Source organism: Equus quagga, chromosome 13 (assembly GCF_021613505.1).
Source record: "Equus quagga isolate Etosha38 chromosome 13, UCLA_HA_Equagga_1.0, whole genome shotgun sequence".
Lineage (NCBI taxonomy): Eukaryota > Metazoa > Chordata > Mammalia > Perissodactyla > Equidae > Equus > Equus quagga.
In genome coordinates, this window is record NC_060279.1 from 18202866 (window position 1) to 18225430 (window position 22565).

Consider the following 22565-nt stretch of genomic DNA (forward strand, 5'->3'; position numbering starts at 1 on the left):
CCTGTTTTAGGAGATAAAGAAATAAAAGCTTCAAACGACTAAAACTGAGAGAAGAGTTTTTAAGGGATATAATACTCCACAGTTGAAACTCAGAAATTAAAAGCACAAACTGAAGCAAATCCAAAACAAATGGCTCTGTTTAGCCCAGAGCTAATCTAGAAATGTTCTTTTTAATCAAGATGAGATGTGCTGTGATGTCAACTGAGGGACCAGGGACATAAAAAGCAGACTGTGTTCAAATGATTTCCGTGGGAAGATGCAGAGCAGGATCTATATTTTTGCTTCAGGCCTCAAGAAAAAAAGTTTAAGTACAGCAAATAATTCTCCTGAAACTCAGTGTTGCATGCTGTAAGTTTGGCAGGTTCTTTCAACACTCCTAACCTGTGCTTTAAGTAAGAAATATATGCAGACCTGATGACGTCCAGCACTCACTTATTTTTTTAGACTTTTTGGATGACTGTGAGGAATATGTTCATTTATTGTTGGCGTTGTATGTTTTGTTTAGTTTTATTTCGTTATTTTCAAATAAAGCACTTTAATTTTTGTGAGTACTGCTCGCCTTAGTCTTGTTATGGCATTGCCATTGATGACAATAGAGAAAAGAAAGTATTTTGAGAACATTCCATTGTGAAATCAGGATGCAGAGGATGCTCACGTAGGGAATTTGCTCACATTTAAATTTATCGACCTTTGACAACAGTCAAACGTTAACAGCACAAATAATATTTATTTCCACTAACTTGTTGGGATTCAATTGTATAGTTCCATAGATTGATAAGAATTAAAATAAAAACATATTATACTGTTGTTGACGATATTGAAAAGTGACCATATTTCCCCCAAGAAGAAACCCAAAGAAGAATTGAGTGCCATTCATGGGGCAAATCTAACAAGTCCAAAACAGACTAACCATACCAGCCTTCTTTGCTTTCTTCCAACAACTGAAACCTTTCCCTGACTTAGGAACCTGACTGGTTCCCCCTCTCTCCTCCGTTCCTCCCCCTCCACCATATGACAAGGCGGCTCCTCACCATTCGGGCCTTGGCTCAAACATCACTTCTCAAAGAGCCCTTCTCTGACCAGATTATATGAGAAGTACTCTCCTATCAAAGTACTTCACATATACCCGTTTTCCTGTTTTAGTTTCTCCTTAACACACATCTTTTAAAATCACCTTGTTTGTTTATTTATTTATCATTGCTCTCCTCCAGCACAACATAGGCTCCATGGGAACAGGGTCCTACATCCGTACAACCAGCACCTCAACCAACGACATTTATTATGTTCTCAGATTGTGGAGGTCAAGCGTTTACGACATTCTCACTTGGAGTCCCTCATGAGCTTGTACTTACATGTCATCTGAAAGCCAGACTGGGCTTAGATCCACTTCCTAGGTGGATCACTCACATGGCAGCAAGTTGGTGCTGGCTGTTGGTGGCAGGCCTTAGTTCCTCTCCACGTGAGCCTCTCGTTGGGGCTGTTTCAATGTCCTCACAGGATAGGGGACGTCCCCCAGAGCAAGCAATCCACGAGACCCCAGCAGAAACTGCAGTGCCTTTTATGATCTGCCCTCGGGAGGTGGTGCACGCTCACTTCCACGAAGCCTATTGGTCACCTGATTCAGCATGGGAGGCGACTGCGGACGCAGTCAACACCAGGAGGCAAGGCTCGTTGGGGGCCATGATGGAGGCCAGTTACCACACTGCTGGTTACAGTGGAATGTTAACAAATCAGGCCTTTAAGGTGAGGCAAGAAAACATCCCCGCACCTCATATGTTTACATATTACTTCAATATTTAAAACATTTTTAAAGAAATAAAGTTTTCTATTTTTCTACGGAGACTGAAAAATGTATGAATTTCTTCTGAGTGACAGAATTAAATGAAAAGAATCATAAAATGACTACTGTGGTCCTTTTCACTTTTCATTGAACAACAGGTTCCCGGTTTTTGTTTTACTATCTACTTAGTTGGGGAAATGTGCAGCCCTCAAACTCTTTGAAATGTAAAAGTGAGACTAAGGCCAAGTTCAAAAAAAGCTGGGAGGCGTTCAAATAAGTATTGGGAAGCAGCCCCCAGACAGGATCTGCAGCCCATGTCTCTTTGGGGACAATGACATATGCAATTCTTCTACCAAAAATGACCTCACTCGTTAACAGTTGATCATTCAGGGGCCTGGAAATGAAACAATAGTGTATTATTTTACCACCCAGGATGAAATGAACTACAGACGGCAGCCATGTGTAACCTTGGTCTTCTCAGGGATCAAAGGCCAAGGAAGGCAAATACTTGTTTTTTTTAAGTTGCTGAAAACAGGAATTACCTGTCTGGATTTTTTAAAGTCATAATAATTTTTTACAAGGTGATGCAAAGAATAGCTTCTCCTAATTATTTCAGATAAGACGCCTGAATTTCTAGTACCGCCAATTCTATGGATAAATGAACAGATCAATCCATCAATAAATTAACCAAACCTACCTAGAAAAATGCCTCTTTGAAAAAATTAAAAGGAAAGAATCGGAGAAGAGAAAATAGAGCCAAATCCATGGTGCAGGAGTAGTGAGTAAGAGTGAGATTTAATTAGAATGAGAACTCCAAAAATAGACTAGGGAGAAATGTTTGCAGAAAGTAAAACACGGACTATGGTTTATTTACCCTCTGCTCCTACGACATCAAAAAGATGAAATGTTCCTTTTTAGGGCAACTATTTGCCTTCTAGCTCAAAGCTACAGAATCTCAACGCAGTTTATTGTCTAAAACCTGACACTTGATATACAGATTAGGGGAAGCTGCACCAAATTTCAGATACTTTGTTACACAGAAGAGAGGAAGAGCTTCAAAATCCACTGCACCTCACGGCAGAGATTGTTTGATGCTTTGTCTCTTAAATCGCATTTACTGTTACATCAGAAGATAAACTCACTAGGGCATTTCATGTTACCACGCCTGAGCCCCGGTGCTGCTAAGGCGTCCTAGAAGAGACTTACTTCAGAAACCCAACAGCTGGTGCTAGACCTTAGGGAAGGGAGGTGGCTAGCTTACAGCTTGAGAGCATCACTGGAGCGGCCAAGAGCAGAGAGAGCAGAGAGAAGCAGCCAAAGAGCAGCACTTTCTCAAGATAATTCTAATTCTGATCCAGCAAAAGGTTTGGTTTTTCTTTTTTGTTAGTGAACAAGATTCACAAACGTTTGTTAAAACGTTGGCAATCTTCTTCTTGATTTTGGGGTTTTTTTTTTTCTGCTTGAGGAAGATTAGCCCTGAGCTAACATCTGTGCCAATCTTCCTCTATTTTTTATGTGGGATGCTGCCACAGCATGGTTGGTGAGTAGAGTAGGTCCATGCCCAGGATCTGAACCAGCGAACCTGGGCTGCCGAAGTGGAGGACTCAGAAATTTAACCACTGGACCACGGGGCCGGTCCCCAGATTTAGCTTTTTTATTTATTGGCTATAGCTCAGAAAAGGAAGAGTCTGAGTTTAGAGACTGAATTGCAGGAATGTAAATCAAAGAGTCACTACTGGGAACTCTCTTTGAAAAAGAAAATTGCTGCCTTCTTAATTTTATCTTTCTGCAGTCTATAAATTCAAAATCAAGAGACAAGTGATTCTGTCTCCCCCGCCTCCATGCCCCTACCTTTTTCTTCTGCTCCTACACAAAAGCATCAGCAAGGAAGGACACAGCCCCACCCAGCTTCATGTTACAAGGACCTTTCACAGTTACTCCTGCTCCGGCCTCTGAAGGCGTCAGCACAGACCAATCTTCAGCCTCTCTGCGGTATAACGACACACCTGGGAAGCAAAGCCTCTCCCTGGGGAGGAGTTATCACTTCAGTGCAATAACCCGTTAGCCTAGTGAAACTTCACTTCCAACTGTCAGGTTCTCCTAGGCCCCGAATTGCTCATGCAAGCTATTTCTGCTTTTTCTCCCCAAATCCCCCCAGGACATAGTTGCATATTTCAGTTGTGGGTCCTTCTAGTTGTGGCACGTGGGATGCTGCCTCAGCATGGCCTGATGAGCCGTGCCATGTCCGTGTCTAGGATCTGAACTGGCGAAACCCTGGGCCACCGAGTGGAGCACGCCAACTTAACCACTCGGCCACAGGGCCTGCCCTGGCCAGCAGCTTTTGCAAAGGATGTTTCCCATCACCATAGCAAATGTCAAACTCCTTTTTTTGTTTGTTTTGTGAGGAAGATTGGCCATGGGCTAACATCTGTTGCCAATCTTCCTCTTTTTGCTTGAGGAAGATTGTTGCTGAGCTAACATCTGTGCCAATCTTCCTCTATTTTATGTGGGATGTCATCACAGTGTGGCCTGACGAGTGGTGCTAGGTCTGTGCCAGGGATCCGAACCTGTGAACCCCTGGCTGCTGAAGCAGAGCGCCCAAACTTAACCACTACACCACCAGGCTGGCCCCAAACTCCTGTTCTTTTTTTCCCAAAAAAGAAGGGGATCTTCTAGGAAAGACTCGCATTTACTCATTTTTCATGCATGAGAAAAGTCAAATCTAACAAAACGCCTGCAATATGTATATTCAGCTGCAAATATTCCATCCCAGGCATCAATAGCAATGGCTTTCCCAGTTTTCAGATCTGGAACTTTCTCTTCTGACATAATTCTCTGGGTTCTTCTTCTCATCACAGGCTTTCTTTTGGTTGTTGTTCATAAAAGGGGTGTTTTTTTCTTTCAGGTTAGAGGTTAGACTATTCAGGGTTTTCCAGAGAAACAGAACCAATAGGTTATATAGAGAGAGATACTATATACAACATATTTTGTAATATATTGCATATCTCTCTATAATATATACTATATTATTTACCTGTCTGTCTCTCTCTCTTTCTCTCTGTCTATATACACACACACTCAGATTTTGAAGAACTGGCTCACGTAATTATGAAAGTTGGCAGATTCAAAGTTTGTGGGGTGAGCTGGCAGGCTGGAGACTCAGGGAAGAGCCAATATTGCAGTTCAAGTCCAAAGGCACTTTGATGGCACAATTCCTTCTTGCTTCAAGTGGTCGGTCTTCTGCTCTATTCAGGCCTTCAACTGATTAGATAAAGCCCACCCACATTATGGAAGGTAATCAGCTTTACTCAAAGTCCACTGATTTAAATGTAAATCTCATCTAAAAACATCCTCACAGAAACATCCAGAATAATGTTTGACCACATATCTGGGTACCATGCCCCAGATAACTTGACATATAAAATTAGCCATCACAAAGGGCAAAAAAATTTTTAATTTTATAGTTTTATATAGATACGAATCATCAGTCGATTCACCAAGGATATGAGACACGGATAAGTCAAAACTACCGAAGAAGGTAAATCTAAGTACAAATAAAGAAACTAAGACCCAAATGCCATCTTAAATAATACAGCAACGGAGTAAGTTGTTTCATCTTTCACGGTATCAGTGGTGGAACTGCAAATACATAGCACATCATGGCTAGAGGAGTCTATAGCGATCAGAGTATCCAGCATTCATTGTATAGATGAGGAGACCAAGGCAAGGCAAAGAATTCAAGAAAATCTGAAAATATGATTGTGCGTGGCATAGGTGATGCAAAAGAACAAACAGTTAAGAAATCAGGTAAAACGGGTACTGGAATGCCCTGCGTGGAATGTTGCTACACACTTTCCAGCTTTTTTTCTGGGCTGAGATAAAAATTACTCTCTGTGTCTAAACACACAACTACCCAGCAGCATAGTGGGAGATACAGCTCAGGGGTGTACCACTGGATGATTGGAACAAACTGACCTGTTATCAAAAACTGGCCTCTGTATACCCCAAATACAGATAATTCATGCATGGATAACCCAGAGTTCAATTACTCACTCTATTTTGATAAGACACATGGGAAAATGGGGGTTTGGCCCTCGCCATGCCAACATCAGCAAAGACTGGCCAATGGGCCTGAAGTTTCCATGCTTCCCAGAGGGAACTTAATAATCTGCCTCTCATGGGAGCGGGAAAGTGCAGTAAATATTAGTGAATTACCGTCCTTTCCTCTTCAGACAAACACCGGTAATGTCCTTTTAGCTCACCAGTATTTGTGCAGGCCTTTGGAAAAGCTATTAAGACTCAGCACTGTTATCAAAGGGAACTTGGCAGAATCTAATCTTAGGGAGACAGAAAACTGGCCCAGAGTGGGGCTGTAACCTTCAGTCACCTGCTGGCGTTGCTGCAATGTGATGCCTAAGAAATGAGGATCCAGTGTGTCTTTGATGCCCAGTTAAGGCTTTGAAGCTGTGTCAAGACCACAGGACAAAGGCAGCACTGTTTATGCAAATCTAGAAACAAAAGAATCTAAAATCCAAAGCCATTAAAAGTAACATCAGAATTCGATACCCAGAGATGATTAGAGGCCCTGCACCCGTATGAAATAGACGCCGAAAAGCAAGGCTGGGCAACACACCAAAACACACACCACAGGAAGGAATCCTGAGCAGCTGGAGCTTAGCTAGATGCGCTTAGAAGCCTTGATAGAAGCAGCTCCCCCAGCTAAGGGGCAGCATCTGTGTGCCACAGGAAGGAAGCCCCGGGCTACAGCTGCTTCTCCTCCTGGTTCACACAGTCCCTTCATGAGAAGTTCAGTCTGTGCCCCTGCAAGGTCAGCCCTCTTGTTGCCAAGTCCCTTGGCAGCTGAGTCATCGTGTAGCACACGCCTTCTGCAGGAGACAACACTCTCAGTGAACACCCTTGGGCACCGTATATGACAGGAGGAAATACAACAAGCTTCTAAGAAAACTTAGATTTTTTTTTTAGGCCACTCCAAAATGATCTAAAGTTGGGCTGAGGGTCCAGGAAACACCAATCATGCAGAGTTACAATTCATGAAAATTCTTCAGGTACAGTCACTCCCATGAAGGGGGTACTCATGTCAGCTCGGGAAGGGACCCCAGAGAACCTCTCATCCAGAGGTTCTCAGGCCTGGCTGCACGTTACCACCCCCTGGAAGTTTTCAAAATATGTCACTTGCCCTGGCCCTACCCTAGAGATTCAGACTTCCACGGTCGGGGGGTGGGGCCCGGGCATCGGCATTTTTGAAAACCTCATCAAATGATTCTAATAAGCAGCCACATTTGAGAACTACAGCTCGAGCACATCTCCCTCATGTTACAGGAGAGAAAACTGAGGCCCAGGGAGAATAAGTGGCTTATTCAAAGCAACACAGTGTGAGCAATGCCTCCTAGTCCTTTCGCAAGACAGCGTAAACAATAAAACGATGATATGTGCACACTGGGGGAGCAATGGATGAGGCTGCTTTCGGCCAGAAGCAACTGTCCTGAAGACCCCCAGGTGCTGGCGGGACGCACAGAGCTGTAGAATGCAGCTCACATTTTTGAGAAGAAGGACTAAAAGAGAAAATGGATGCATAAACCTGAGAACATTTACTGTGGAATTTTGCTAGATTTGTCACCAGAAGGACACAACAAAACTAGGGTGTGGAACAGCGAGAAATTTAGCAACTGACTTGTGATCTTCCCCAGAGAAGGCTGCCTGTCGGTGAGGCTGTAACGATGCTGCCATGTCACCCTAGCACATCCCTTTGCACAGCACTGACAAACTGGGAACAATCCTCGGTGCGGCAGACTAGACCTGTGTGAATTTCCAAAAAGTTATATTGTGATTTCATAACTGGTGAAGACACCAGGCTGGCCAGGGGCTTTGTAATATCATATCATTAAGGCTGAACTGCCAACTGCTAAAAGCAGGGGAATTTAATAGACTGTTTTTATTTTTCACAAATGAGGGGAGGAATTTTTAATAGCATGCCAAAGAGAAAATCAAAGATAAGAAAATTAAATACAAGCAACAAAGGAACGAAGATTAGGGAATCTGAGGACTGAAGTGGTTCAAATGACAGCTATTTATTTGAAGGAAATGCACTGGTTGGATTTCCCCCCAGTCGATTAAGAGATGTTCCTCAACAGATATCTTTTCTTCTATAAAACTAGATGCTTAATGAGCTCATGATGTGAGATACACTGAGCAAAAAAAGGTTTGAGGGAGTGTCACTTTACGCCAAGTCCTAGTGCAACGTGCTTACAGTGGGCAGTTTGAGGTACTGCCTCTAAAAATAATTGTTTTTTTTAAATAACCACTGTTGGAAGGAGGGAGAACATACGTGCTTGATTTAATAAAAAACATAAACGATGGATGCCTGGTGGAGCCTCTCCTTTGTAATCCTGTACTTTACTGCTTTTCCTAATAAGAAAACCCCTTGGCCTTCTTGATTGCTTAAGCATCTGGAACCTAGAGTTTAGAAGATTCCACAGTAGGCCAAATTTCCAAGCTCTGTAAATCCCATAGCTTGTACTTGAGATGCATACATGACCTCCAGTCCTTCCGTGAGGGTCCCCTGTTCCTCATGGGGTCTTCCTGGAGCTAATCTCTTGCAGTTCCCAAACCCAGCGGTGCCTCCAAATCACTTGTGTACATGTTTAAGATATAGATTCCCAGGCCCCTCTCACAGGCCATCTGATTGAATGTGGCTGAAACAGGGCCCAGAAATTTATGCAACTAATAAATGTTCTAGGTGTTGTGTCGCAGCTGGCCCCTGAACCAGTATTCAGGAACACTAGTTGAAGCCCAGCAGCCTTATACCAAAAGGTCAGCAGAACGGTGATGAGGGCCATGTCCACTCCTGGCCAATGAACTTGACCAGTGGGGATGAGTCCCTTTTAGGCCCCTGCAATTACTAATTTCAACATGATTACCTGGGTTTACCCACATAGACAATCAGTGACGGCCAAATAAATGAAAGGCTTTACATAACATTTTTTAGTTCATTGCTTTAGAAATTCATAGTTTATCTCGCTAAAGAGAATTTTCCAGGATGGAAATCAATGAGTAAATCTTAAAGTCTAAGAAGATTGGGGAAAGGCAGAGAGGAGATTCATAATTTTCTGAAATGTTTTAGTATGTGGCTGTTTCAGGCCTTACATGCCAACTCCACAAAATCCATCTGAAGCACGAGACACGGTCTGACTGTCTGAATGCTCTCCCACCACAACCTGCTTCTGGCGGAGGGAGTACAGCAATGTGGGAGCTGCATATAAGCTCACTGTTCAATGGTGCGGTGATGACATGAAAAATCCTAATTCCACTTGGCAGCAACTTTCCACTATCTTGGCGGGTCTAAACCATAATCACTCTGGTGTGTGGAGCTTGGACAGACTATGGGGCTGGCTGGAAACCAAGAAACTAAAAAGCAGTCCAGCAGTCCAGCAAGGGACTCCATGTAGGGAATGCCCCCACCCCAAATGTCCACAACCCTATTTCTCACAGATAACCCAGGAATTTAAGTTTCACTGTTAGCCTCCAGAAAATTCTGTCTTTCCCAAGACCCTGAAAAGCAGCAGTTTCTCATTTAGCATGATTTTTGGGGAGAATGCCAATCAATGTACACCCTTACATTCTCCTTTCTCAGAATCATCCCCCGCCCCGTAAGAAGAGGAAGCTTGCCATAGCCCATGGCCCTCCACCTCCAAAACATACACAATCATGCTCAGAAAGAAAAGGGGACAGAAAGAAAGAGTTCTGCTTCCCTATTGTCTAAAATTGAGGCACTTTTGGCTATCTTCATGGTTTTCTTGGGCTTCATAGCCATCTTAGTCTGTTCAGGCTGCTATAATATCACAGACTGGATAGCTTATAAACAACAGAAATGTATTTCTCACAGTTCTGGGAGCCAGAAGTCCAAGATCAGGATGCCAGCATGGTCAGGTTCCAGTGAAGGCCCTCTTCCAGGTTTCAGACTCCTCACTGTGTCCTCACATGGTAGAAGGGTGAGGGATCTCCCTGGAGCCTCTTTAAATGAGGCACTAATCCCGTTCATGAGAGCTCCACCTTCAGGACTTAAGCACCTCCTAAAGACCCCACCTCCCAATACCATCATCTTTGGGGGTTAGGATTTCAACATATGAATTTGGCGGGGAGGGACACAAACTTTCAGACCATAGCAACAGCCAAAATGGGGACAGCTCCGTTTAAGGAAACCTCCCTCTGCAGCCTGACACCCCCTTAACAGACTTTGAAGTAATTCAACCTAGAAGGTAAAGAATTCTTCCAATACAGCCAATTTATCACTTAAGCCAGGTACTCATGACAATGCATCATCAGCCATGGCCTTCCCCCACACTCAATCTTCTGCCATCTTCTTAGGGGCACGCTGCTCAGGATCATTACTTATGTTATCATATATGTTTCTGAAATGCACATCTTCTAAGGGGTCTTGAAACATTAATCAGAAAATGCTGGGGGAGGGGGGACATTTTGCATTATGTTTGCAGAGGAACAAAATCTCATCAGCTAAACCAACAAGTCAGGGACAGGTCTTAGCTTGCTAAATTTGACAAACAACTGAAATAATACCCATTGCTGCCTCAGTTAAATGAAACATGTTACAAAGTCATAAGTTCACCCATGGCAGGATGTCATGAAGCTATTCCTGGAAGTCTAAGTCTGAAACGATTCCTGTATGGTGCTCCTAGAGAGGAAAAGAAATACCCTCCAGCCAAATCTAAGGTTTAATTCATGCAAGAGACTTGGCTAATGCCACAAACCACAAACACTGCGTTTTCATGGATCTGAACGGCAGCAAGCCCCAGTGAATTAATTACAGCCACTCTATTTATATTCTGCATGGCTTTTCAATTATTACCTATAATGAGATCCTTTTTTACTTTTAGGAACATTAACACACAGCTTTCCTACCAGAGGAATGGAGAGCCGAGGGAAAAGTAATATGATCCTGATCCTTTTACCACTAGATCACTCGCTGGCAGCTTGCCAAACCTGCTGGTTCTAGAAAGCAGTTACTACTTGAGTCCCAGGGCTCCTGAGGAGCCTGAGGAGGGAACAGGGTCACCACCCAAATGCCTACAGGGGCCAGGCAAACCACGTCAAAGAGTCAGCCAGCTGGGGCTCGTCGCAAGTGCACACAGGGTGGGTCTGATGGGGACTTGACTGCCTGGACAAAGTCCAGGGGCCGGGGGATATTCAGCCCCAGGGAACGTTGCTGTGCACGAATGCAGACCTGGCAAGGCAGGTGCTGGTTACACAGGCGTGTTCAGTTTGTGAAAAGTGATCCAGTTATTCATTTGTGATATGTGTACTTTTTGGATGAATATTACGCTTTATAAAAAAGTTTTTTTTTTTTTAATGGCTTAAGGTCAGATTTTCTAGGGGCCAGAGACACAAGGACAAGAGAGCAGGATGAGTGTCATCAGGGAGGGGTTTAGAGTGACTGCTTGGAACAGCTGTTGTGTGAAACTGGCTTTTACTGTGCCACCCAGGGCATGGGTGTAGGTGGGCTGGCAGAGTTTTAAAAACCTGGGATAGAGAGACTGATTTAAAAACATCCCACTCATGCAGAACAGGATATATAAAGCGCTCATATTTGGGTTAACATTAAAAGGATACATGTATACACACAGAAAGTTTCTAAAAGAATACACAAGAAACTATTAACATTGGTTGCCTCTGGCAGGTGGTATGGAGTAGAAGGGAGATTTACTTTTTATCCTATTTCCATTCATGCTGTTTGAATTTTTATTATGGGAGTTTATTACTGTTTTGATTTTTAAAAAAAAGTCAGGAGAGAAAATTCTTAAAATAATTAAATTACTATTAAGTAAATCTACAAGACCCCTCCAGGATTTAAAATTTTTTTAAATCAGCAACTTCTGATATGCTAACAATATAAGCGCAATTAACTGAACAAATCACTCCTTTGAGAATAAAAATGTCCAAACAAACACAATATGTGCATTTTGTAATTCCTTATGAATAGCTATGATTTAAACACATATAGTGAAACTTCTTCATAATATGGTAACTGGGGATCTGGACTAACAGCCATACTCTAGGCAAATCATTTTCTCTTAGACTTGAACTCTGCTGTATATTGTTATGTTATTTGAAGAAACGTGCAGAAGCAAGCCTTTTAATAGTCCGACTATGGTTCCCACATAAGCCTTATAATGGTTCTGCTATTCTGTGCCATAGACCTAAGACAGTGCCACACAGTGATATGACCCATGTTCACATTTAAGTGTCGGAAAAAGGACTGAGGCACAACCAGAAGCCTTTCTGGTTACAAAGCTTTCAGTGTTTGTTCCTACGACCACCAGAGAAGTCAAGGGAGAGGGCCACAAGAAGCATGCTTATGTGCCTGGAGTCACAAAGAAACTCAGTGGAAGAATCACCTAGAGAAAGGAAATGAAGACAAATCTATAAGACCAAACCCTGCTTAGAAAACTGGCGTGTCCTTTAAACCATGAGCGATATTCACTATAAAATTAATCAACATAATAACAGCCATAGTGTTTAAAATCTAGAAATCTGTTCTCTCATCCCCACACTTATTCACTACATAATAGACAGGGGGAAATTCCTTTAACTGCCCTGTGCTTGTTTTCCCCATCTGTGGAAGTCAGTTAATAAAATAGAACCAGGACAATGTAGGCATCCTTTTTAATTCTGCAGGCAATTTGTCATAACTAGAACAATAGGATTGGTGACATTTATTAGTCACTTCAGTTTTTACCCAAAGGGAATATATAATTCTGAGGTCCAATCGTGTTTTGAAATTGGAGGGTGGGGAAAGGATTGATTGTTTTCTCCAGCCATTCGGAAGAAAGTTGAGCCTCATGGTCAACCAAATTGAAGACCACTAATTAAAAAGGCTGAAAAACTGATGCTCTGTTTTACCAATATGAACCCCAAATGCTACAGCCACCATGCGTATGAATAGGGCTATCTTATTCATTTGCCACGAACAATACTTGATAAATTTCTTTCGGATGCTATGTGCTGTGATCATAACAAGTGATCTGCATATTTATGTGCACCCATATATTTAGTCTCATTCTGTTCCTATGAAATATACCAACATAGAGGAGAGTTCAGTAACTAGAAAGCACCTAAGTTAAGTGACAAAATTATCAAGACAGCGGAAGGGAATCACTGAGTCCCTGTGTCACTCAAGCAGAAGGGGCCATTCTTGTTTGAAAGAAACACTAGCACTCTTATCTTCCTAAGTTGGGTCAACTGACAGAAACAAAAACTAGAGCTAATTGGTCCTTTCTTGATCTTAAACAGACCATCAGTACTCAGTCGGTGACATTAGCCGTCTGGGTCACATCCTGGCTCCACCATGCACTAGCCTTGTGACCTCACGCATGTTATTTAAATTCTCTGTGCCTCAGTTTCCTCCTGTGTAAAATGAGGAGAGTAATGGCACCTCTTACCTAGGGTTGTTGTCAAGAGTGAATCGGTTATCATACCAAAGAGTTTACAACAGCACCTCCATAAATGTTAGTTTTCATTTTGCTGATAGTTTTTGGCTGGAAGGAAGAAAATAAACAGAGTTCCTTTTGAACATTCTTTTTTTAAATCTTCATTTGGGAAGAGAAAGATAAAGGAGATGGAACCGAAAGGAAAAGACGGATACAAAATAGCAACTATTATCTATTTAGTAGCATTTATGTAAAAGACATTGTGCATACATTATCTCATTTTCTTGTTATAATAATCCTGAGGTAGGTGTCGTTATTAGTCATCTCCAGCTGAGGAAGCCACGAGTAGAGGTTCACTGATGAGCCCATGATCACACAGGAGATTTGAGGCCCAGTCTATGAGACTCTAAGTTTGCATCTTCCCTCCTCAGCACTAAACCCCCAGGGTGGGAAAAATAAGGAAAAAAAGGTGGAAAGCTGAGGAAAACAGACTAACAGAGAGAAGAGAACCAAAGAATCATCTACTTTTTCAGCTAGGATCTGAAACTTCTATCCATAGAGATAACGTAAATTTAATGGCAAGAATGTAATGATAAAATGTAACATCATTCTCACCGCTGGTGCTGAAAACTATCATTAATAGTAGCTTGGAACACTTTACAAACACACTTATATTAGTGTATCTAGTTGAACGTTCACCAAAGCGCTACTGGTTGAGGATCAAGGAGTGGAGATAAATTCAAGCTAATCCTCAAACACTGCACGGGTAAAGTAGTGTGTGAAATGTTGGGATCAGTGCCCCAGAACAGGTAGAAACATCATTGCTGATGTTTCTGTCAACAGAAACTCATCTCTTTATTTAGAGAGCCATACAATGGTTCCCAATGTAGTGTATTACTTTTCAAAACTCTACCAAATGAAATGCCCAAATCATTCTGTAATTACATGGCAGTTACTGCCTTGTGACTGCACAGACGCTTGAATCCCAACTGTCTTCCCACAGGCAATGGTAGGCTCTCCAAAAGACAAACTAACTTAATGTATCTTTTGGGTCAAATGTTTTTCCTCGTGCCCTGCTCCATTTTTTATTATCCTGGTCCTTGGCACTGCTCCCCTTAATCATAGGTTTGGGAAGGGGGATGAGGTCAGCCTTGCCTCTATTGCTAAGGCCGCTGTTCATGGCTCCACTGAATTAAAGAGAACCCACTGAAGCGCACTTCCTCATGTCACAATGCCAAACAGTTCCCTTCATCTCAGCACAGCAGTGATTCCCATTAACTCAGTGCAGGTTTTAATTAGAACACAAGGAATATTTTAGTTCCTTATCACAGAGTTGTGATATTTGGAAGAAAACCGTTTGGTGGGGTTTCAACATCATATAGGTAAATGCGACAAGTTTTTCTTTTTGCTGGTGCAAAGTATCTCTAAACCAGAAACTTTCCTTAATTAAGCCTAATTCAAATAAACTTGATGCTAACTGAGATAACTGCATTCATTCTCCAACAGCAAAATTTTCAAGTCAATTTGTTGGTACTTAGCACGGATCTGGTCCAGAACTTTAGGTGAGAGAAAAATCACATCACCAGGAAGTCTGAATGTGATCAGTGAGCCAGGCCTCCCAATTACTCAGGCGGGAAAGAAGTCTTAGCAGATGCTCCTCCAGCCATGGTTAGAGGTAAGCAGATGAATGAGAAGAGAAGAGTGAGCCTGCACAGTCACTGAGATAAGATTAAATGAAAACTGGCTGCCCAGACTCTGGACTCAACATAGTCCTGTTTTGCCAAGTTCTGGATTGCTCAAAGCCATTTTTGACACTGATCATTTTTGACATCAGTGTATGCTGGCTTTGCAGAGTGCATACTAGTCAGTTTGGAATCTCAGAATGTCAGTAGAGCTTGGGAGAGAGACTAGAGGCAAGTGATTGGCAGGAGCCCCTCAAAGCCGTAGCATCCTAAACTGAGGTACCACCCCCTCCAGGAGGGTTACATCCCATAACCATCCCAGCCAAACATTCTCCTAGTGCCAACTCTGATGGTACAATGCAATGAATTTGGAGATTTACAATCAGTAGACCTGCCACCCACTTTATCTCCCCTGATAGGAAACTCTGGTTAACATCAGTGCCTTTTTTTTTATACCTCTCTGTTCCCTCTTTCTGGAATCCTCCTTCCTTCCCAAGTTTTAGTGGATTCCTGTTTGTCCTTCAAAACCGAGTTCAAACTAAGTGTCAACTCTCAAGACCACACACCTTCCAGGATCACACAACTGCCCCAATCTGATTTAGAAGTCCTTTGTCACTCACCCAAACCCTATAAATGCCATTCAGATCACCTTATACTGCCTAGTAAGAAGAATCATATTTGTCTGTGAGAAGCCACATCTTATTCAACTTTTTTCAGCCCCAACCTGACATAATGTCTGGTTCTTACAAAAGAAGGTCATTAGGAGCATATGCTCGCACAACCTCTCTGTGCCTCAGTTTTCTCATCTGTAAAAGGGTATAATAAGAGTGCATGTCTTATAGGGTTATCATGAAGATTAAACCAGAAAGTTGATGTAAAATGCTTAGAAGAACCGTGAGCTCTTACTATTAAGTATTTGTGAAATTTATAAATAAATGTAACCTTGAGTAAGTCATTTACTTTGGACACAATGTTTTCTTCTATGAAATGGAGATAATTTTATTTCTTTACAGAATGATAGTGAGAATCAAATGAGATAATGTAGTCAGTGAATATATTTTGAGAGCTGTAAAGGACCATTTAAAAACTGCCATTTTGATTATTATTACCAAATAAATGATATAAGGTTTCTAATCCAGAACTCAAAGAGGAGTCTTTAGTGGATAATGCAGGTATTACCCAAGGTCTTACCCAAGCCGGGGGTTTCTTCCTTAACTTTCCAACACTGGCCATGAAGGACAAGGTACCATTGCATGAACCATGAATGAGAGGAAGGGAAAATAGATCCCACAGGTCTATGCAGAATTGGAACACCACCCATCCAAACAGAACACCAATGTCCACAGAACCTGGAATATCCAGGACTTAGGATGTACAATGAATGCTCGTTGATTCTGATCATGTCACAAAGTCTATGGAATTCAAGGGCCAGAAAGAATTTTTGAAATCATTTATTCCAATTCCCTCATTTTACTACTGAGGAAACTGATGTCTATGAATCCCAAGCAACTGGCCCAAAACCACATATCAAGCTAGTGACAAACAACTCAAGTCTTCTAGTTTGTAGCTTATAGGTTTATATAAGCTTTGCTTATATCATGTTCCCACTACTACCTTTTTAGGGATAAACTTGGGTTCAAATTCCAGTTTTAGCATTTATTAATTCTGCGACTTCTGAGTTATTGAACTGATCCAAGTCTCACTTTCTTCGTTTGTAAAATAAGGATCATAGTAAGTATACTGTATGATAAAAGAGATAATGTCTGCACACCAGGGAGCAAAACTGTGCCAAGTACCGTTTACTCCTCACTAACCTCCTAGAGTAAGTACTGTCGTGTTCTTTAAAATTTAACTATGCATAAAGATCAAGACCATATTGTAAACATCTCTTTTGAAAAAAGCAGTTAAAAACTGACATTTGCGAAATTTTCTTTTGGTACTGAAATGGTTAAAAAAAATTCTTCTTTTTGGTTTAAAACCTGGCTGCATCAACGTTCCCACTTTCCACATAACATGCCCCTCTCCGTGCCAGCAGTCACGTATAGCAGGGCATATAGTAAAGCAGTGTATAGCACAGTGCTGCACTATATCTCATGTTTGCTTTCGCACCTCTGCCCCTCTCCCACCAGGTACCATTTGGCTGCCAATTCCAGCTACTGCTTTATCCTTCCTTTACTGCCCAACTGCTGCTTTAAGGATGTGTCTTGTCTGTGGACAGCTCCCTTTATCAACACAAGACAAACTGCTCCGGAGTGACCTGGGCTCTGTCTTCCTTAGAGGGTCACAGTCCTCCTCCTGTGTATGCACCTGGCTGCCTATCCTCTGGCCAGCGTCCACCTCCTTCTCCACAGGCCCCTTGGCGGCTCACCTGGCCACTATCTTCTCGTGCCCTCTGATACTTGCGTTTATAAAAGGTGTGAGACTGGACCGAGTTCTAAAGTTGGGGCAGGCAGCCACCTCCACTGATGCCCTGGCTTTTCCCGCAGCGAACACAGGAACCAGGCCCAGGATTCTACCCTAAGGGCAAAAAAACTGGGCTGTGTACCCTCCTAAAGGCGGCTCCGTCCCCAGGACGCAATACTCCAGGGCGTCCCGCGCGGTTTGCATCTGTGGCTGGGAATGTGCCGCAGGAGGATGCACAGGCGGGGACAGCCTGGAGGGCTCAGAGGAGACAGGGCTCGCGGGCCCCACCTAGCCTCAAACCCTGGGTCCAGACTCTCCTTCCCCCTAGGAGAAACAGGAGCCACTTTTCTAGCCTCAGAGAGGGGAGCAGCAGCCGGGCTCCGGGAAGCGAGGACAGCACACTCTTTGCCACCCCAGGCACTGCAGAGCCCCCCTTGCCAGCCGCTGTTACGTTCCCTGTCGCGTCTGGAGGTGTAGGCGACGACGGGCACCCTATCCCCTCATTCCAGAGCTAGGGATATGAGGTGGGGAAGAAGGAAACCTCGAGACTTGAAAGGGGGAGAAGCTAGCACTTTTGCGGGACCTTCCAAGCCCTTCTGGAGAGGGACGAGGCCACCCCGATCCACAGCACCCCCCACACAGGAGCTCAGGCAGACTGGTTACTCCCATTAGCATCCCGTGCGCACACAGACCCGCGCATCCTTTCCAACCCGACCGCCTGATGCACCCAGAACACGCGCAGCAGCGAGGAGTGTGCGCATCACGTTCCCCAAGCGGTCCCCTGGCCCAGCAGCGGCGGCTTCGGGCGCTCGGGGCGCGGTGCCCAGTGCCCGCCGGCCGAGTGCAGTGCCAGCCCCGGCCCCGCGCGGGCGACGACGGCTGAGCACGCCGCGCTGGGGGCGCTCGGCAGGCCGCCCCGCTCCAGCCCCGCCGCTCACCAGATGGCCATCCTGCTCTTGGGGTAGTCCAGCCGCTCCAGGCAGCCGAGGAAGTGAGGCAGCGTGTGCGCAGCGTTGCGGGCCAGGACGGCCACGAGCACCGTGGGTCTCTGCACGGGCGACTCCGGGAAAACCACCGCCTCCTCTTCATCGTCCTGCGAATCCGGCTCGGCGGCAAAGCGCGCCCGGCAGCCGCCGTGGAGCAGAGCCGAGGAGAGGAGCAGCAGCGACCAGGCGAGGGTGGCGGCGGGGCGCGCAGCCATGTTCAAGGCTGTGGCGGGCGGGCGGGCGGCGGGAGGACCTGCCGCGAGCGCGAGCCGGGCGGCTGGAGGGCGCCCGAGGCCGGCGGGGAGGGGCGGCGGCGGCTCCGGGGAGCGAGGCGGGCTGCGAGCGAGGGGCGGACAAGGATGCGGCTGGTCGGGCCGGCTGGCGTGCACACTGGCACCGACCTCTGCAGCCCGGGACCCTCCCGCCGCCGCCGCGCCGCCCAGCCTCTGACGGGGGAGCACCGCGTACCTGCGGCTGCCAGCGCTCGCCTGGGGCTCAGGCTCGCAGACGGTGTCTGTGGGGCTGTTTGTCTTGCGGAAAGTTCCTCCAGTCCAGGCTCAGCTTGTACAGCTGAGGTCTGTGGCTTCCCCCAGCGCTGTGAGGTGTGGCCGTGTCTGCCAATGGGCGTGTGTGTGTGTGTGTGTGTGTGTGTGTACATACGGTACAACTCCAAGAAAATTTATTCTGCTTTTGCAAACCACAATCTAAAGTCCTTCACAGTGATGCAATGTATCCAGTTTTTCATAATGCACCTATTGATTAAGTGGGTAGACTTCTAAATGGAAAGTCACTCAACTATTCATTACTATGATAAACAACTTTTTAACTTCCACAAAGGCAGAATGTTTGCATTTCCTTATGCAGTCAATTTGTCTTGAGATTCATTCTTGACTGAGTACACCCCGAATAACATCGAGTTTAAAGACTTGGAGAATTTAGAGACAAATCGGCGAACCCCGGAAATGAAAGGAAAGCCTCTTGTGGGACATTGTTCTGAAGATCCACTCGGCTGCTAACTCAGGGTCCTGAGCTTCCTGACACATGGCGTGTGAACGAGGAGATTCGCTTATGTGGCTCTCTTATTCCTCAATGACCCACACTAACAGAGAAAATCCATACACTTGGAGGAGAAGAGATATAAGGAAGAAGAGAAGAAGGGGTAAAGGACAACACAGTTAGCAAGTAAAATGAAATTGCTGGGATACCCTGCCAGAGGATGTTTGCACTTGAACATGACACAGGAAAACTAGTCGTGAACTCTGGAATTCCTTCTTTATGGGATTGTGTAGGCTTTGGTCTATCTATGTGCAGGATGGATTCGTACCCCTATACCTTCATGACTCCAACCCCAGCATGCCCTCAGCCCTATCCCAGAGTCTTTTTACTGGCTGTCTTCATCCTTCTCTGCAACTATTAGAAGGCTTCGTCGCTCTCCTTTGACCTCCTCTTTGCCTCAGAAAAATTCACCTCCTTTACTGAATTCCCTCAACACTCCCGTCTCTAATATCCCTACTAACCTGCTCCTTACTTGCAGCTGCCTATTCATGACAGAGGCTTGATTCCATCCTCTCCCTTCTACTCCATGACTTTTCTCCATTGTTTATGTCTGCTCTCTGCCAAATCTTCAACTGGTCTCTATCAGCTCTTTTCCCTGAAGCTGAAAACTCTTTTAATCCTCTCCTATCCTTAAAAGAATTGTTTTAATCCCGTGTCTCTTTCTAGCAATCCCCACTCTTGGCCAAGTTCCTTGAAAGATGGGTCTACGCTTGCTTTCTCCAGTTCTTCACCTCCCGTCTCTCCTACCACGGTGCAGTGTGGTTTCCTCCTTCTTTACTGAGGCTGTTCCGGCAAAGCTACAGATGACCTCAGAACCAGAAGACTCAGCGAAGTCTCTTCAGTTCTCACCTCCCGAAATCTGTCACATAACCTCTCCTCCTCGGTCTCCTCTGATTCTACTGGTATGCGAGCCCCTTCACTGTGTGCTGCTCTGCTAGCTCCATATGGTCTCCTGGGGTGATTTCATCCTCCAAATCTCTGTCTCCTGCCCTGACCTCTTCTCTAATTGTCATACTTTTGTATCTAACTGCCTACAGACATTTCCTTCTCCTCCATCCTCCTTCAGGAAGTGTCCTTCCTCTCAAGGGGCTCTCAGTCTTGTAGGGGAAGCTGAGAATTAAACACCTGTCAGAGGTATCGTGACAGAAGTACATACCAGCTACAGCAGAGGCACAGACGAGGGCACACTCCCTTGGGCAGGGAACATGGGGATGGAAAGGTTTCATAGAGACCATCTCCATGGTGTTCTGTCCTCTTTCTTTCACTTTCCTAGCCTATTTCCCACTCATCTTTCAAGACTAAGATCCCCACTTCTCAGCAAAGCTTGGTTTAATATTTATCATTTGTTCACCTGTCTGCAAACAGAGGGAGTTTCAAGCTAGCAATCCATGTTTCTCTTATTTTCCTTCTGTTACCTTAAGTTAACACCTTATCTGAATCCATGTTTTTTTGAAGAATGAAGTGGCACCTAAAACAAATACACTGGTACTGGGCCCTGTGTGGCGTCTAACGACATTGGCATGAAACCAGCTCTGCAAGGTTCTCCTAAAATACTTACCGCCTGGTCTGTAGATGAAATCCTAGGTTTCCCAGCCATGTGACTTGCAAAACACCTATTTAAAACTTTTAGTCAATTTAGAGTGCTCATTTAGTCACTGAGGATATTGAGGTCATGACAGAGTGTGTGACAATAGAAGAGCATTCTAAAGAGGAGGGTTTAGGGATGGGGAGGGTGGGCAGAAGCTTGGAGAGCTTCCATCTTACTAATGGATTTGTCTCATAAGTTCTTTAGACATCAGTGATGCAAATCCTGGATGGTTTTCTTTCCTCGTAGAATCAATGTTATAAAAAAGTTAATTCATAAAAAACAATTTAAAAATAAAAGCCAATTATGTTAAAGAATATTCATCACTTATAATGCTCTTTCCATAGAAAATTGGTTGAAAGCCAGGCTTGTACACACACATCTCCTTGTCTCCACTGCCAATAGACGGTCCCCCTGAGTTCTTGCGTGAATGTTGGAAGTAAGCACTGTTTCTCACATCCCCTCCCCACACTGTTCCAGCTCAGGGGCCTTCCTTCCGGGACAACAAAACCTCTTTGATTCTCATCCTCCGCCTGGCTGTGGCGGGGTCAGGGCCTCTGAGGTGGGTAGAGGGCTTCGTGCAGGAAAATGTCTCAAGGTGTCTGTGGCTCCAGCAGCCAAAAACAGGAGGAAATAAATAACTTTGGGGCAGCTGTTCTAGCATGTTCTAGCTGTTTGTGACATGCTAGAAAGAGCAACGGAAGCTTGGAGCTGAATTTTTGTTACACCCGTGTCACTTATTCTCTGTGTGGTTTTGGCAACTTGACCTCTCTTCTCATGTAAAAGGAATTTTCAGTTTCTTCCTATGTAAAAACAATTTTAAATGCCCGCCTCAATTTTTCACTCGACAAACATTTATGAAATTACTACATGTCAATCATTTGGGTGTTGAGTATTTGAATCCTTCTCCCCGGGGAAAAGAGGAAGATGGTGGCCTGCCCCGTTCGTCCTGCTGGGCTGGAGCTGGAGGAGAGAACCTCATGGCTGAGGGCTTGTTTCTTATCATCAGGGCTTATTTGTTCTGCACCAAAGTACCTTTTTTTCACTATCTGGATTGTTTTACTCTCTTTTCTTATCCAGGCTAAAATCCTACAATGTAAACATTCATTAGAATTGACAAGTATACCAATTTTAACAGGAAAATACTTGAGAGAAGAATATTAAGCAATATCTTCTGTAATTTCTACATTTGCGTAAATTAATTACATCAGATTTCTTAATCTCAGTACCTAAACTGCGATACACTACGAGAAGCTTTGATGAAAGGAACTGAATGGCATCCTCATTTGGAGAATGGAACTCTTTGATGACAAAGCAAGATCTATGGATTTCTGATAGGTTGGTTTGAGGACTCTGGGTCCTAGAGAGGGTACGGATATAGGGAGGTGGAAGGAAAGAAAGAGCAATGACTGAGGTGGGAAGAGCTAAAATAAAACTGTCTCAGTTCCAAAGTTTTGTCTATGCTCTGGCCTGCATCCAAGAACTGTATAACAGTTAGAACAGAAAAATGTTTTTCAATTCCAAACAAATTCATACAAATTTAAAATATACTCCTGCATCTCATTTTAAAAGACTAGATGTTGGGGCCAGCCCGTGGCCAAATGGTTAAGT

General features: G+C 44.2%; 1 protein-coding gene across 2 annotated transcripts in view; it reads right to left on the reverse strand.

Moving 5' to 3' along the window:
* Window positions 1-18902, reverse strand: part of COLGALT2 (collagen beta(1-O)galactosyltransferase 2) — a 104984-nt gene extending 86082 nt beyond the window's left edge. For both annotated transcript variants that reach the window (XM_046680531.1, XM_046680532.1), the window contains exon 1: window positions 18266-18902. In XM_046680531.1, coding sequence (XP_046536487.1) covers window positions 18266-18528 — 263 coding nt within the window. In that variant the 5' untranslated portion in view covers window positions 18529-18902. The remainder of the gene's footprint in view (window positions 1-18265) is intronic.
* Between the last annotated feature and the right edge of the window lie 3663 nt (window positions 18903-22565).